At 42.7% G+C, this 13,854-nt stretch overlaps 1 protein-coding gene across 1 annotated transcript in view; it reads right to left on the bottom strand.

The window, feature by feature from the left end:
• The window catches only part of HPS1 (Hermansky-Pudlak syndrome 1), a 30,445-nt gene extending 23,915 nt beyond the window's left edge, over positions 1-6,530 (bottom strand). The window contains exons 1-3 of the mRNA XM_012000706.1: positions 6,454-6,530; positions 4,861-4,975; positions 2,714-2,830 (exon numbers count right to left, since the gene is read on the bottom strand). Of these exons, the coding sequence (XP_011856096.1) occupies positions 2,714-2,830 (117 nt within the window). The 5' untranslated portion in view covers positions 4,861-4,975; positions 6,454-6,530. The remainder of the gene's footprint in view (positions 1-2,713; positions 2,831-4,860; positions 4,976-6,453) is intronic.
• Between the last annotated feature and the right edge of the window lie 7,324 nt (positions 6,531-13,854).

The raw sequence follows: 13,854 nt of genomic DNA on the forward strand, positions 1-13,854 counted from the left end.
ATGATACACTGATTCATGTACTGGAGTATAATGTTTCCATTAAGAATTATGCTTCTGAGACTATTTAAGAAAAGAGAAGAAATATCTTGATATAATGGCAAGTGAAAAAAAAAACAGGCAGTAAAACTGTAAATGTGGTATAATCCCAATTATATAGAAAAAATAAAGACCCAAAGAAAGTATATTAAAAAGCTAATAGCTCTGGGTAGTGGAATTACAGGTCATTTAAAAACTATCTCTTTGTATTTCCAAATTTCCTACAATTAACTCATGTTATTTATATGACAAGAAAAGAATGTGTTGCACATTAACAACAACAACAAAAAAAAACTTTAAAGACCATCTTTCCTTTACACTACTCATTTTTAGGAACTGAAAATTCAGGAGTTCATTCCTTTGCCAGGTTTTCAATAAAGAGGAAGAGAAAGGCCACCAAATAGTTTGCTTCTTAAGCTGACATAGTTGTAACAATAGTTTAAAAACTGAAATACTTAAAAAGTCTTAATTTAAATATTGTATGTATTGACTGCTAAAAAATAAAGTCTAACAGTTAGCTTAAATAAAACCACTTGAATGTCTATGATCTCTGATATCTTGTGTTTGCGTAAAGACTGTGATGAGAACATGGGTGACACTGATGGTAAATGGACCCCCTGAAGTGGAGTTGGCTCACTCATTGGCTGGATGATGAGACCCCTTAGAGCAGAAAGGGCAAGATAGGCAACCAGTCCATGCTGCTGCAGAAACGTAAGAACACCTTCCACTGCATCCCCAGTAAAAAACATTTTTAACCCAAAATTAATCGGAAAAACATTTTCAAAATAAATTACTCCTTTAAAATATACAGTAGAAATTATGTAAGTGAAAATGACAAGTATTTCTGAGTTGTAACGTTAAAGTGTTAAACTGGATGTCCACATGCAAAAAAAAAAAAAAAAATTAACTTCAATCCATAGCTCGCACCACACACAAAAATTCAAAGTAGATCATCAGACCTGATATAAAACCTAAAACTATAAAACTTTCAAAAGAATATGTAGAGAAAACTCTTTGTGAGTTGGGCGAAGATTTCTTAGATGTAACACTAAAAGCATAATCCATAAATGCAAAATGGACAAACTCGAGTTCTAATACTTCTGCTCTTTGAAAGATACCATTGAGAATATAAACACAAGCCACAAACTGGAAGAAAGTATTTGCAAAACATATATCTGATAAAGGACTTCATCCAAAATATATCACAAGCTCTCAAAACTCAGTAAGAATAGTAAGAAGAAACAATCAACTCAAATAAAAACTGGGCAAAAGATATGGCAAATAAGCACATGAAAAGATGCTCAAAATCATTAGTCATTAAGGAAATGAAATTTAAAACACAGTGAGATTCTAGTGGACATCTATTAGAATGGCTACAATTAAAAAGACGGACCATAGTGTTGGTGAGGATATGGAGGAACTGAACTCTGAAACACTACAGCTGGAATCAAAACTTATACAACCACTTTGGAAAAGTTTGGCAGTTTATTAAAAAGTTGCACATGCACGTACATGATCTAGCCGTTCTACCCTAAGTATCTGTCCTTGGACGTGAAAGCATCCATGTATACATGGACTTGTACGTGCATGTTCATAGTTGCTTTACTTGTAATAGTCAAAAACTGAAAATAACACAGATGTCCATCAACAAGTAAATGAATGAACAAATGGTGGCATCCTGATACAATAGATTACTGCTCAATGAAAAGGAATGAACTATTGATACATGCCACAATACAGATGAATCACAAAATAATCATGCTGAGTGAAAGCAGTCAAACCAAAACCAAACTAAATCCAAGCACATACTGTATGGCTCCATTTATATAAGCCCATATAATACAAACTAACCTATCGTGACAGAAAGCAGATCAGCAGTTCCTACGGGATGGGGATGGGAAAGAAAGGATTACAAATGTTTGAGGTGGTAGATATATTCCTTTTATTGATTGTGATAGAATCATAGGTATACATACATATCAAAGCTTATCAAGTTGTATACTTTAAATATGTGCAATTTATGGTATGTTAATCATACTTTAATACAGCTATTAAAAAATTAATGTGTTCAGCTTACATTAAACTTTTCCATTTTTTTTTTGCTCTGTCGCCCAGGTTGGAATGCACAGGCACAATCTTGGCTCACTGCAACCTCTACCATCTGGACTCAAGTCATCCTCCCACCTCAACCTCCCAAGTAGCTGGGACCACACCTGGCTAATTTTTGTGGTTTTTTTTTTTGTAGAGACAGGGTTTTGCCATGCTGCCCGGGCTGGTTTCAAACTCCTGAGCTCAAGCAATTGACCCACCTTGGCTTCCCAAAGTGTTGTGATTACAGGCGTGAGCCACCATGCCCAGCCTTGTTCAACTTTTTAGGGTACAGAAACTGATGGCTCCAAGTTCCTCTGTTATGTGATTCAAATTCGACATCTTCTTGCCCTCACTTAGCCCGGAGAGCCCTGGTGGGGTGTAGGGGTGGGGTCATTGAGCTCAGAGCATCAAGAGGCAGACCTTGAGGATGAGGGTCTAGCTGTGAAGGATGCTGGACCCCACACAACACGCTGCTCATGCTGCCCAGGACAGGGTGAACACAGGTTTTCCTGCCTCTCTGCCTGCTGGTAGTTTTGTATGGTTCCTTCCTATCCACCCCTCCTGGGACTGCCTACCCTGCACTCACCTCTTCTTCCTCATTCTCTGACTGCCCAAACTTCAGCCGGAGACTCTCTTCAAACTCGTCATCTGTCCAGTAGAAGAGGACCTCTGCACCCTCAGTGGCCACCAAGACGCACTTCATCTGCCAGGGAAAGGCAAGGTCAAGGTCAGCCCCTAGCCCCAACATCCATGAGCACAGCCTGAGTAACGAAGAGGACCCCAACCCCAGCAAACATTCAGTGAGCCCTTTCTGCACACCAGACATCACAAAGGCCTTCCATTTTTGTTGCACCCTCACAACTGGACAAAGTAGGACTCTTTAGGTACTCCCATTTTAGAGAGCAGGACACAGGCACAGCCTGAAGTGGCAAAGCTGGAATCCAGACCCAAATCTGTTTGATGCCAAGGCTGGGGCTCTTTCCTCTGTGGTATCTAGTCCCTCTCAGCACAGCATCAGACCCACCACAGGGCCTACCGGAACCAGACTGGAACAGGAAGGGACCCAGGTCTTGGCCTGGACATGGAGCCGAATGCCCAGGGAGGCCATGCTCACAGCAGACAGTGCCTAGTGTGGATTGGAGGGCGCTGCTGCACCTCCATCTCTGCGCAGTCCAGAGATATCTCTCCCTCAGATAAAAACAGTTCCAGGGCCAGGTGCGGTGGCTCACGCCTGTAATCCCAGCACTTTGGGAGGCTGAGGCGGGTGGATCACCTGAAGTCAGGAGTTTGAGACCAGCCTGGCCAACATGGTGAAACCTCGTCTCTACTAAAAATACAAAACTTAGCCAGGCGTGGTGGCAAGTGCCTGTAATCCCAGCTACTCGGGAGGCTGAGGCAGGAGAATTGCTTGAACCTGGGAGGCAGAGGTTGCAGTGAGCCGAGATTGTGCCACCGCACTCCAGCCTGGGGGACAGAGAGAGACTCTGTCTGAAGAAACAAACAAACAAACAAAAAACAGCTCCAGAAGACGAGCCTCAAAGGTCCTGAATTTATTTCAGCACCACAGAATTTCATTCAAATGCTGCTCTCCCTGCTCATGGTGAGAACAGAGGCTGCCTAAAGACCCTGTACCTAGTAGGCTGCAGCATCTAGGGCCACAGCTACCAGTGTCTTCAGCCCTCCCAAATCTCCTCCCCCACCCCCTGCCACACACACACCACACACTCTGTGCTTGATTGTGTAAGGAACGTCTTAACTATTCACCCACTGGAAGATCTTTCATACAGCTCCCACACTGTGTGCCGTGGCCCTCTGGGTGCGGCAAGCACTTGTCTTCTAACTCTTGGGGCAGCCTGACCAGGCTGGTGAGGACAGCGCTCCAGGCTGCTTGCTGCAGCTGAGAGGCCTCAGGCAGTGGTTTCAAATCCTCTTATGTGCCTCAGGGTGTCATGCAGATATAATCATGTGGTATGTGTGCTAAGCCATAACAATGATTAGGAAGCTCTGCTGTAACTCTCACACATGCGGATTTCCAGTTTTTTTGGGAGGATCATAGCATCTCCAGGTCTTGTGTTCTGTCATCCCCAGGTCCAGCTTAGTGGTCCTTACTGAATTCCTCCCAAACTAACTCAGTGCAACTGGTCCCAAGGTGTTTATGGCGAATGCCAGGAGACAACAGCACAGTGAAGGAGGAATGCAGGCTATTCCCACAGAAATTACTCAATGCCAAGGCAGACACTGACAGTGCAACAGGTGTGAAGAGGAGGTTGCTGGGAGAGGAAGGTGGACCTGAACAGGCTTCTCTGGGACTCCCAGGTATATGTGACAAGGCTGACCAGAGTGTATGGGTTAGGGAGCAGTGGGCTATGGAATGGAGGCTGTGGTTGTGAGCAGAGAAGTGCCCGGCTGGCTGGAGATGGGCAGGTTGAGGTCATGAAGGCGGTCATCTAGGTGCAGGTGTCGGGTAATGAGTGCTCACCCCTTGGTGGGGGCCGGGAGGAGCTTTAAAGACTCAGCAGGCTGTGATGACCCACCTGGATGCGAGGGGTGAAGGAGAGATGAGGCATCAGGATGGGGGTGGCCTCAGGATGCAGGGCTGGGGAGGGGATGAGCAGGTCTGCAGAGCTCAGGAGCACTCAGTCCACTGTCTACCTCATTCCGTCTGCCTCCCAGTGCCCCAGGGTGGATGCTGCCTGCCTCCCTGTCCTCCCCAGGTGGGACAAAATCATCTACCTTGGCAAGGAGCACAGTGGAGCATCCAGACAGTCAGAGGTTCAGAAAGGGCTGCAGCAGAGACTTGGGGACTGGTTCATGGGAGAGCAGCACGGCATCCCTGGTCCTGCAAATGCTTAAAACAGAGAGAACATGAGGGCAGACAGATGCCCTGGTCCTGACTGCTGCCCGTTGGGAAAGGACAAGCTGGAGAAGGGCTGCGTGGTCCCTGGTCTCTCCAGGCCCTGAGGCAGTCTGCTAAGAACATATCCGGGATCCTGCCCCTCACCTCCCATAATGGAGAATAGGAACCCGGCCAGCACAGCCCTTTCCCAGCCAGCACAGCCCTTTGTACAGAGCAGGTGCCCACTTTTGTTCCTTCCTCCTTTGTTCCTACGAAGCGCTCTCACTTCTGTGGGTCACTCAGAGCCCCCCAAGCAGCCCCAGGGAGCTCGCTAGGAGTGACTGACCGGAGACAGCATAGCACACCCCAGGCGGCGAGGATGCAGTCCCAGTGAAGGGAGTGGGGATCCTGGGATGATTTGATGAGTGGAAGGAAACAAACAGGAAAGGCATCTGGGACCAGGTTCTAGTTTTGGCTTTGCCAAGTCGCATAAACCTCTTTGAGCCTCAAACTCCCACGGAGAAATAGAGCAACATCCCCTACTCTACCTCCCTACAGGGTTAGATCACGGGAGTGACCAGGCAAGCTGCAAAGTAACCTTAGCAAACTGCTTTCTTATATAGGTGTGGGGATCATTATTCCTATTTCCCCAGCTTCCCTTCTTCAAAAAACAGGATTAACCAATCTGGTTCCAGAATCTTTCATATTTGGATAGAAGGCAGGAACAACAGAAAACTTAATTAGGAAGTCAAGCACTGTGAGCGAGTAAGAGGCAAGTGACTACCCGCCACAGAGACCGCTGTTAGGAGTTGGGCCTTTAGCAACCTAACCCTGAGACGGGCTCCATCACCCACATGATTGGCCCGAATGCCACATTCCCGAACAGGGGGATGCTTCCCAAAGGCTGCTGGGAAGAGAACCTCGCCGGTGAAACGCTGTGACTTCGGCTTCACCTTGCTATCTTGCCCTAGAAAGGGAACTCGGAGGGGACTCACTGGCGAAGGGTGCTCCAGATGGCGGGGGGAGGGCCAAGCTGGGGCGACCCCCAGAGCGCACTTTCACCATCTGGACTCCAGCAAACCTCCCTGTAGCCCTTGGTCCCGCCTTCAGCAGCTCCTTCTGGGGTCCCACACCTTCGGAGCCCGGCCCTGTCCCCGTCTCTGCAGAGAGCGAGTCAGCGGCTCCCGTTTGCCTAGCACGCCAGTTTCTGTCCAGTTTTACCCCCAAATCCCCACCTCTCCCCACCCCTGAACCTCACGGCCATCCTGGGAAGGAGGCTTGACTTGTGACATCCGCCCCTCTTCACGGCTGTGGAACTTTGGCTCCGAGCGAGGAAGCGACCGGCCCACGACCACACGCCCGCAGTGGGTGAGGCTAGGGGTGGGCCCGCTCCGGGACCCCTAGGGCCCTCCCCCACTTCCGGGAGGGTTGCGAGGGGCTCTGAGGAAGGATCGCCGCCCCGGGAGGGGACTGCCCGGAGACCCACGTACCGGATCGCGGCGCGCACAGCGCCCTGCCTGCAGGAGCCCGGGCGCGCTTCCGGGTAGGACCGCGTGATCGCGCACGTGACCGCCCCGCCCCGGGAGGGGCCGGAGCCGCCGTCGCTTTCCGCAGGTTCGAGCCCCGCCCCTGCCAGGCCTTGCCCATGCCCCGTTTTACAGAAGAGGAAACGGAGGCTCAGAGAGAAAAAATAACTTGCTGAGGGGCCGAACCAGGCTCAGAACCCAGGTTTCCTGGCTCCTCAGCTGATTCCTTCTCTCCTCCCCTTGCCCGGAACCCCAGGCTTTGCTTAATGAACTGAAGTTCTGGGGTTAGAGCTGTCCTTTTGTGACTGCTCTTCCTGACCTTTGGGGAGGTGACACAGCGCACAGAAGGGCTCAGTTGCCCCCAGAGTCCCAACGCTGGAATTTCTTTATAGAAGTTTTCAATCTATTTTGGGAGCAGAGTGCACATTAGGAGTTTTGTGTTGAACCTATGTTTGCAAGATTAATTTTAAAAAATGGTATGTGTATTGGGGGTGGCTGGAAGTGGAGGGGGCATTCTGTTAATAATGGAAGGGGCTAAATTCCCGAACAATCCACCCCTCAGTGCCTGGGTGCCACCTAGGAGCTCTGAGCCCAGCCCAGCGGGGTATGGGTTGTAGGAACTGGCTGGGGATATAGTAGATTGAGCATCCCTTGGGGGAAAGGCAGAGGCTAAGAATCAATACCTCCACCACCTGCAGATCAAAGAGAGCATCACTCCCCACAACCCACTACCCACCCCTTCCAGCCCACCTTAGGGCAAATTCTTCCAACTCCCCATCCACAGCACATAGCCCTGCGGCAGGCATCTCTCTCCCCAGCCCACCATTGAGATCCTTCACTCAATATGCTTTCAGTGGTTGAATGAATTCCATTAAATGGATATGCTATTATTTACTTATTCATTCCCTACTGGTAGTTTCCATTTCCCAACAGCAATGTGTGAGGATTCTGATTTCTCCACATCCTCATCAATTCTTGTTATTGTTAATTTTTTTTTTTAAGTATAGTAACCCAGTGTGGAGTAGTATCTTGTGATTTTCATTTGCACTTCCCTGACGTTCAGCATCTTTTCATGTGCTTTTTGCCCATTTGTGTACCTTCTTTGGAGAAATGTCTATTCAAATCCCTTATGCATTTTTAAATTGTCTTTATTATTGAGTTGTAAAAGTTCTTTATATGCTCTGGATACAAGCCCCTTATCAGATACATGATTTGCAAAAAAATTTTTTTTTCCCATTATGTGGCCTGTCTTTTGACTTTCTTAGTGGTATCATTTGTAGCATCAAAGTTTTACATTTTTATGTAATCCAGTATAATCTATTTTTTAGTTATGTGCAGGCTTTTTGTGTCAATATGTTTCTTTTTTTTTTCAAATTTGTTTGTGGTAAAATACATATAATGTAAAATTGATCATTAAGCATTTTAAGTGTACTGTTCAGTAGTATTAACTGCATTCCTAATGCTGTGCAGCCATCACCGCCATCCATCTCCACAGCTCTTTTCATCTTTTAAAACTGAAACTACATCCAGTAAGCAATAATTCTGGCCAGGCGCGGTGGCTCACGCCTGTAATCCCAACACTTCGGGAGGCTGAGGCGGGTGGATCACGAAGTCAGGAGTTCGAGATCAGCCTGGCCAACATGGTGAAACCCCATCTCTACTAAAAATACAAAATTAGCAGGGTGTGGTGGCACACAGCTGTAGTCCCAGCAACTTAGGAGGCTGAGGCAGGAGAATCGCTTGTACCTGGGAGGCAGAGGTTGCAGTGAGCCAAGATCGTGCCACTGAACTCCAGCCTGGGCAACGGAGCGAGGCTCCCATCTCAAAAACAACAACAACAACAACAACAACAACAATAATTCTTCATTCCTCTTCATAGCAACCACAATGCTACCTTCTGTCTGTATAAATTTGACTACTCTAAGTACCTCATGTAAGTAGAATCATACAGTGTTTGTCTTTTTATGACTGGCTTATTTCACTTAGCATAATATTCTCAAGGTGCATTCATGTTGTAGCACATGTGAGAATTCTTTCCTTTTTTTCTTTATTTTTAAGCCTGAATAATATTCTGTTGTCTGTATATACTATATTTTGCTTATCCATTTATCCGCTGATGGACAGTTGGGTTACTTCCATTGTGTATAAGGTCGTTATGAACATGAGTGTACAAATATCTCTTTGAGACTCTGCTTTCAATTATTTTGGGCATATACCCAGAAGTGAAACTGCTAGATCATATGGTAATTCTATTTTTAATTTTTTAAGGAACTACCATACTGTTTTCCACAGCAGCTGCATCATTTTACATTCCCACCCACAGTGTACAAGGGTTCCAGTTTATCCACATCTTTGTCAACACTTGCTATTTTCTTTAAAATTTTTATAGTGGCCATCCTAATGGGTGTGAGGTAGTTCAACGTAAGTTTATATTTCTCTTAGGTAAATATGTAGGCATGGGATTGCTGGGCTGTATGGTAAGTCTATGTTTAAATTTCTATTAAACTGCTGAACCATTTTCCAAAGTGGATGTACCATTTTACATTCCTCCTAGCAACACTAAGAGTTGTAATTGCTCTGTAGTCTTGTTAGCACTTGATACTGTCCTAGTAGGTATGTGGTAGTATGTCAAGTGTTCAAATCTTTTGCCTATTTTAAAATTGGATTGTTTGTCTTATTATTTATTTGATTTATGTGTTTGGATTCAAGCCCTTTATTAGATCTTTTTTCCCCAGTCTGTAGCTTTGTCTTTTCCTTTTCTTTACAGTGATTTTTGAAGAGCAGAAATCTTTGTGCATTTTGTGTCCTATGTAGTCTCTGCTTAGCCAGGGTCACAGAGATTTTCTCCTGTTTCTTCTTTTTCGCAGAAATTTAATAGTTGTAGATTCTGTCTTTAGGTTCACAATCCATTTTGAGTTAATTTTTGTGTATGATGTGAGAGAAGGTTGAGGTTTTAGTTTTTTGTTTTTGTTTTTTTTGTTTTGCATATAGATGTCCAATTTTTCTAGCACCATTTGTTGAAAAAAAAAAAAAACATTTTCTTGGCTGGGCACGGTGGCTCATGCCTGTAATCCCAGCACTTTGGGAGGCCGAGGAAGGCAGATCATCTGAGGTCAGGAGTTCGAGATTAGGCTGGCCAACATGGTGAAACCCCGTTTCTAGTAAAAATACAAAAAAAATTAGCCGGGCTTGGTGGCATGCACCTGTAATCCCAGCTACTCAGGAGGCTGAGGCAGGAGAATTGCTTGAACCCGGGAGGCAGAGGTTGCAGTGAGCTGAGATCATGCCATTGCACTCCAGCTTGGGCAACAAGAGTGAAACTCTGTCTCAAATAAATAAATAAATAAATAAATAAATCTTTTCTCCATTGAATTAATTACCATGGCACAGTTGTCTCAAATCAATTGACCATCTGTGTGTGAATCTATTTTTGGAGTCTATGTTGTTCAATAAATTTAAAAGGATTTTATTGATTTTCTTAGAGGCAGTTTTTGGTTTAATCAATTTTTATTGATTCTCTGTTTTTTAATTCATCAATTTCTGTTCTGATAGTTACTATTTCCTATTTCTGTTTACTTTGGGTTTATTTTTTTTCTTCTTTTTAATAGTTTGTTAGGGTAGAAACAAAGGCCATTGATTTGAGAGCTTTTGTCTTTTCTAATGGAGTTTAGTGCTGTAGACCTTCCCCAAGGTACTGCTTTATCAGCATCCCACAACTTTTTATCTGCTGTGTTTTCATTTTCAATTACTTAAAAATGCTAATTTTTCTTTTGATTTATTTAGAGTATAGTTCAGAGGTCAGCCAGATATTTGAGTGTACTTTGTACCAGCTTTTTAAGTTTCTCCCACCTGTTCCCCTTCCCTCTCAATTCAATTTTCAGCTGCTCTGGTAGTCTTGAACACCAATGTCACTCCACGGCCTAATATAATAGCTGCTTGCTGATGGACCTTGCTCTCTGTTGTGAACTAGGGGAATTCCTTCAGGAGAAAAGCCAAATAAATGTAGATATCACCGAGTGTGATTTTCTTCATTCAAGAGCTGTATCTCCTGCAGTTTCTGCCTGCTCTTTGCTGTTTTGCATTGCCTTCAAAGAATTGTTTTTTGAAATTTTGTCTAAGGTTCGTAAGTGTTATTGGCAAAAGGGTTAGTCTGATATAACTTTAACATTATCAGAAATTGGAAGTTTTTCTGCACATTTATATATGCAGTATTTTCCATTTAGTTTAAAATATTTTCTAATTTTTATTGTGATTTCTGATTTTTTTCTCATGGAATATTTAGAAGTGTATTTCTTAATTTTCAAGCACAGGGAGATTTTCTAGTTTCATATCTATCTATCTATCTATCTATCTATCTATCTATCTATCTATCTATAATTTCCACTTATATTCTACTGCTGTCAGAAATAATTGTGTGTTATTATTATTTGAAGTTTTTTGAAACTTTATGTCACAGTATATAATCAAGTTTTATAAATGTTTTGATGTGTTGTTGAAAAAGGACTTTATTCGTTGTAATGTTCTCTATATATCATTTAGATAAAATATGTTAATTGTATTGTTTAACTCTTTTCTATTCTTTCTGATTTTTGCCTTTTCTCTCATTTTCTGCAATAAGAGTTAAACATCTATTATAATTGCAAATTTGTCTATTTCTCCTTTTATTTCTGTGAGTTTTTTTGCTTCACATATAGAAGATGTCATTAGGTACATGCAGATTTATCAGTATATATCTTACTGTTAAATCAAAACTTTCATCTTTATGAAATGTCCCTATCACTAGCAATGCTTTTTGGTTTTACAAAAACATTTATTGTCTCGTATAAACATAAGGACATCACCTTTTGTTGCATGGCATATCTTTTTCTTACTCCTTTTAATTTCTTATATTTTAGATATTTCTTTTGAAATAGCTTTTAGTTGGACTTTCTTTTATCTGACAACCTTTGTCTTTTAATTGGAGCATTTATTCCATTTACATTTAGTGCCATTACAGATAAATTTGGTTTTAAATCTATTATGTTGCTAGTTGCTTTCTATTTGTCCCAACTGTTCTTCATTAACTTTGTCTTCTTTCTTGCTTTCTGTTACATGAAGCATTTTTGTGATGATTCCACTGCCTCTCCATTCACTTAGAAAAATATTCTTTTAAATATTAGTTCAGTGGTTACCATAGAGACTAAAACATGTATCTTTGACTTATCAAAGTTTAATGTAAATTAGTAGTTTTACCTCTTTCTTGAAAATGTCAGGATGTTAGTATATCTTTCATTTACCAGCTTTCAATATGTATGGAATTATTGTAATGCATTTTTAATTACTTACATATTTTAAATTGCATGAGACATTGTTATTATTAGATTATATTTATTTAGAGTTTCCCACATAATTACCCTTTACGTTGCTTTTCACTCTTTCCTGCATCTCTCATTGCATTATTTTGGTTGTTCATTCTTTCTCTCCCTGTCTTTCTCTTCATCTTTCCTTTCACTGTCTCCTCCAATTTTCTCACCCTCCCACCACCCACTCACACCTAGACATAGTTGGGTTCTAAGACATTAGGTGCACACATGGTGAAACTCTACTATAATACATTTCAGTTGCTGCTGCAGAAACCCCTTGTACTTGTCTTAAAGTTCAGTTTAACTAATTTCTCCAATGTGAGGTCAATCTTTTCCTTTTAAAAACCTAACAAGGTGAGTAAGCCGTGGGGCATTATTAGTCTATATTAGTTATGCACTAAATCATGGCTTGGAAGAAATTGGGGTGGCAAGAGTCAAGTAATTAACTCAAAAAAAAAAATCAGGACGCTATCCCTGAGGGTGAGAGGATCTTCAAAACGTGTTATCTGTGTTGAATTTCATGTGCATGCATTCTAGAAGGCATTTATGTAGAAATAGCAACAATTTAAAACTAACTTTGAAACTTCGCAAAAGGATGTATCTAATACATAAGCTAACATGAGGAGGAAATAGAAAAACAACAGCAGCCGGACCAGAGACAATCTGACATGACATCGGACAACAGGGAGTTTCAGGTAAACTTAGAGTTCACTTAAATCCAAAGTCCTCATTTTATAGATGAGAACACTGAGGTCCAGAGAGGCTGAGTGAGTTTTCTTCTGAGGTGGATAAAATCAGTGGAATAGCCTGTTCTGATCTCCAGGTGTGACTGTTCATTGGGTCTAGAGTTGACCTCTATGATTCTCTAGTTACCTTTTAGCCCACTTTGCTATTTGAGGTTTCAAATTATATTTTTGATGTTTCCGGTAGGGGGTGCAGCATCTTCTACTATGTGCATCTTACATTGCATGCCTGTGGAGCAACACAGAGATTGTTTTCTGATAAAAATCAGCCAAGTACTAGGAGAGGCAGGACTTTAGAAGTGGAGGAGATGCAGAAGGAAGCTTAGGTTACTATGGAGTGTGCAAAAGAAGTCCTGTGGATTTAGATAACACCACACACAAACCGCATGTAATATTCACTTGATGGCAAATCAACTAGAGGGATCTAACAGCATTGACCCATTCTCTGGTCTTCTAGCATCCATCATAGTTTTGTGCTCCTTTTCCATGAAATACGTTTGTTGTTGGAAAGTAGGTGCCCAGATAAGGACTGCATTTCCTCTAGCCTCGAGATGAGACCAAATGACTGCTGGCCAATGGAACCAAGTGGAGAGGACTGACTCCAGTTCCAGGTTAGGCCTCCAGCTGCTCTGGGCATGTCGATGGAACAGAACCACCACCTCCACCCCATTACCACCAATTCAACTTTACATGAATTATAAGCGAGAAATAAACTTGGACTGTGTTAAGCCATTGAGTTTCTGGGGTTTAACTGTTATTATAGTTAACAATGACTTTAATACGGTCAATGACATCTAACTGGAATTATGAAATTCAATTTCTACTTAGAGTAATTGAAGCAAAGGTTGTAGAGGAGGGGAAGGGGGCAGCACACCATGAAATCAGAGATCCCCAGTATGAGTTAGTTTGTCAGTCAATCAGTCTTAAGGTCAGGGTGTAGCGTGGGCAGCAGTTGCCTCCCTCTCCCCACAGAACACCCTGAGAATAGGAAGTTAGAGTAGTCACATCTTGTTACTTACAAAACATTACCCCAAAATGTAAACTACCCCCTGGACCCAAACTCTCTACAATCACCAGGTTTCATAAACTATAATCTGCTTTCTGGAAAAAAATATTAACCTGCTAAAATTCCCTGCACAGAGAGGCAACTTTTTCTGGGAGGTATTCCTGAACTCATTTTGCCAACTTCCAGATGAACAAAACTAAAGTTTCTTTTTGCTTCTTCCAAAAATATACATTATCACATAACATTTACAACTTGAAAAAGAATCCTAGAATAT

This window comes from Mandrillus leucophaeus, unplaced genomic scaffold (genome assembly GCF_000951045.1).
Source record: "Mandrillus leucophaeus isolate KB7577 unplaced genomic scaffold, Mleu.le_1.0 Scaffold117, whole genome shotgun sequence".
In the NCBI taxonomy this organism is placed as follows: Eukaryota; Metazoa; Chordata; class Mammalia; order Primates; family Cercopithecidae; genus Mandrillus; species Mandrillus leucophaeus.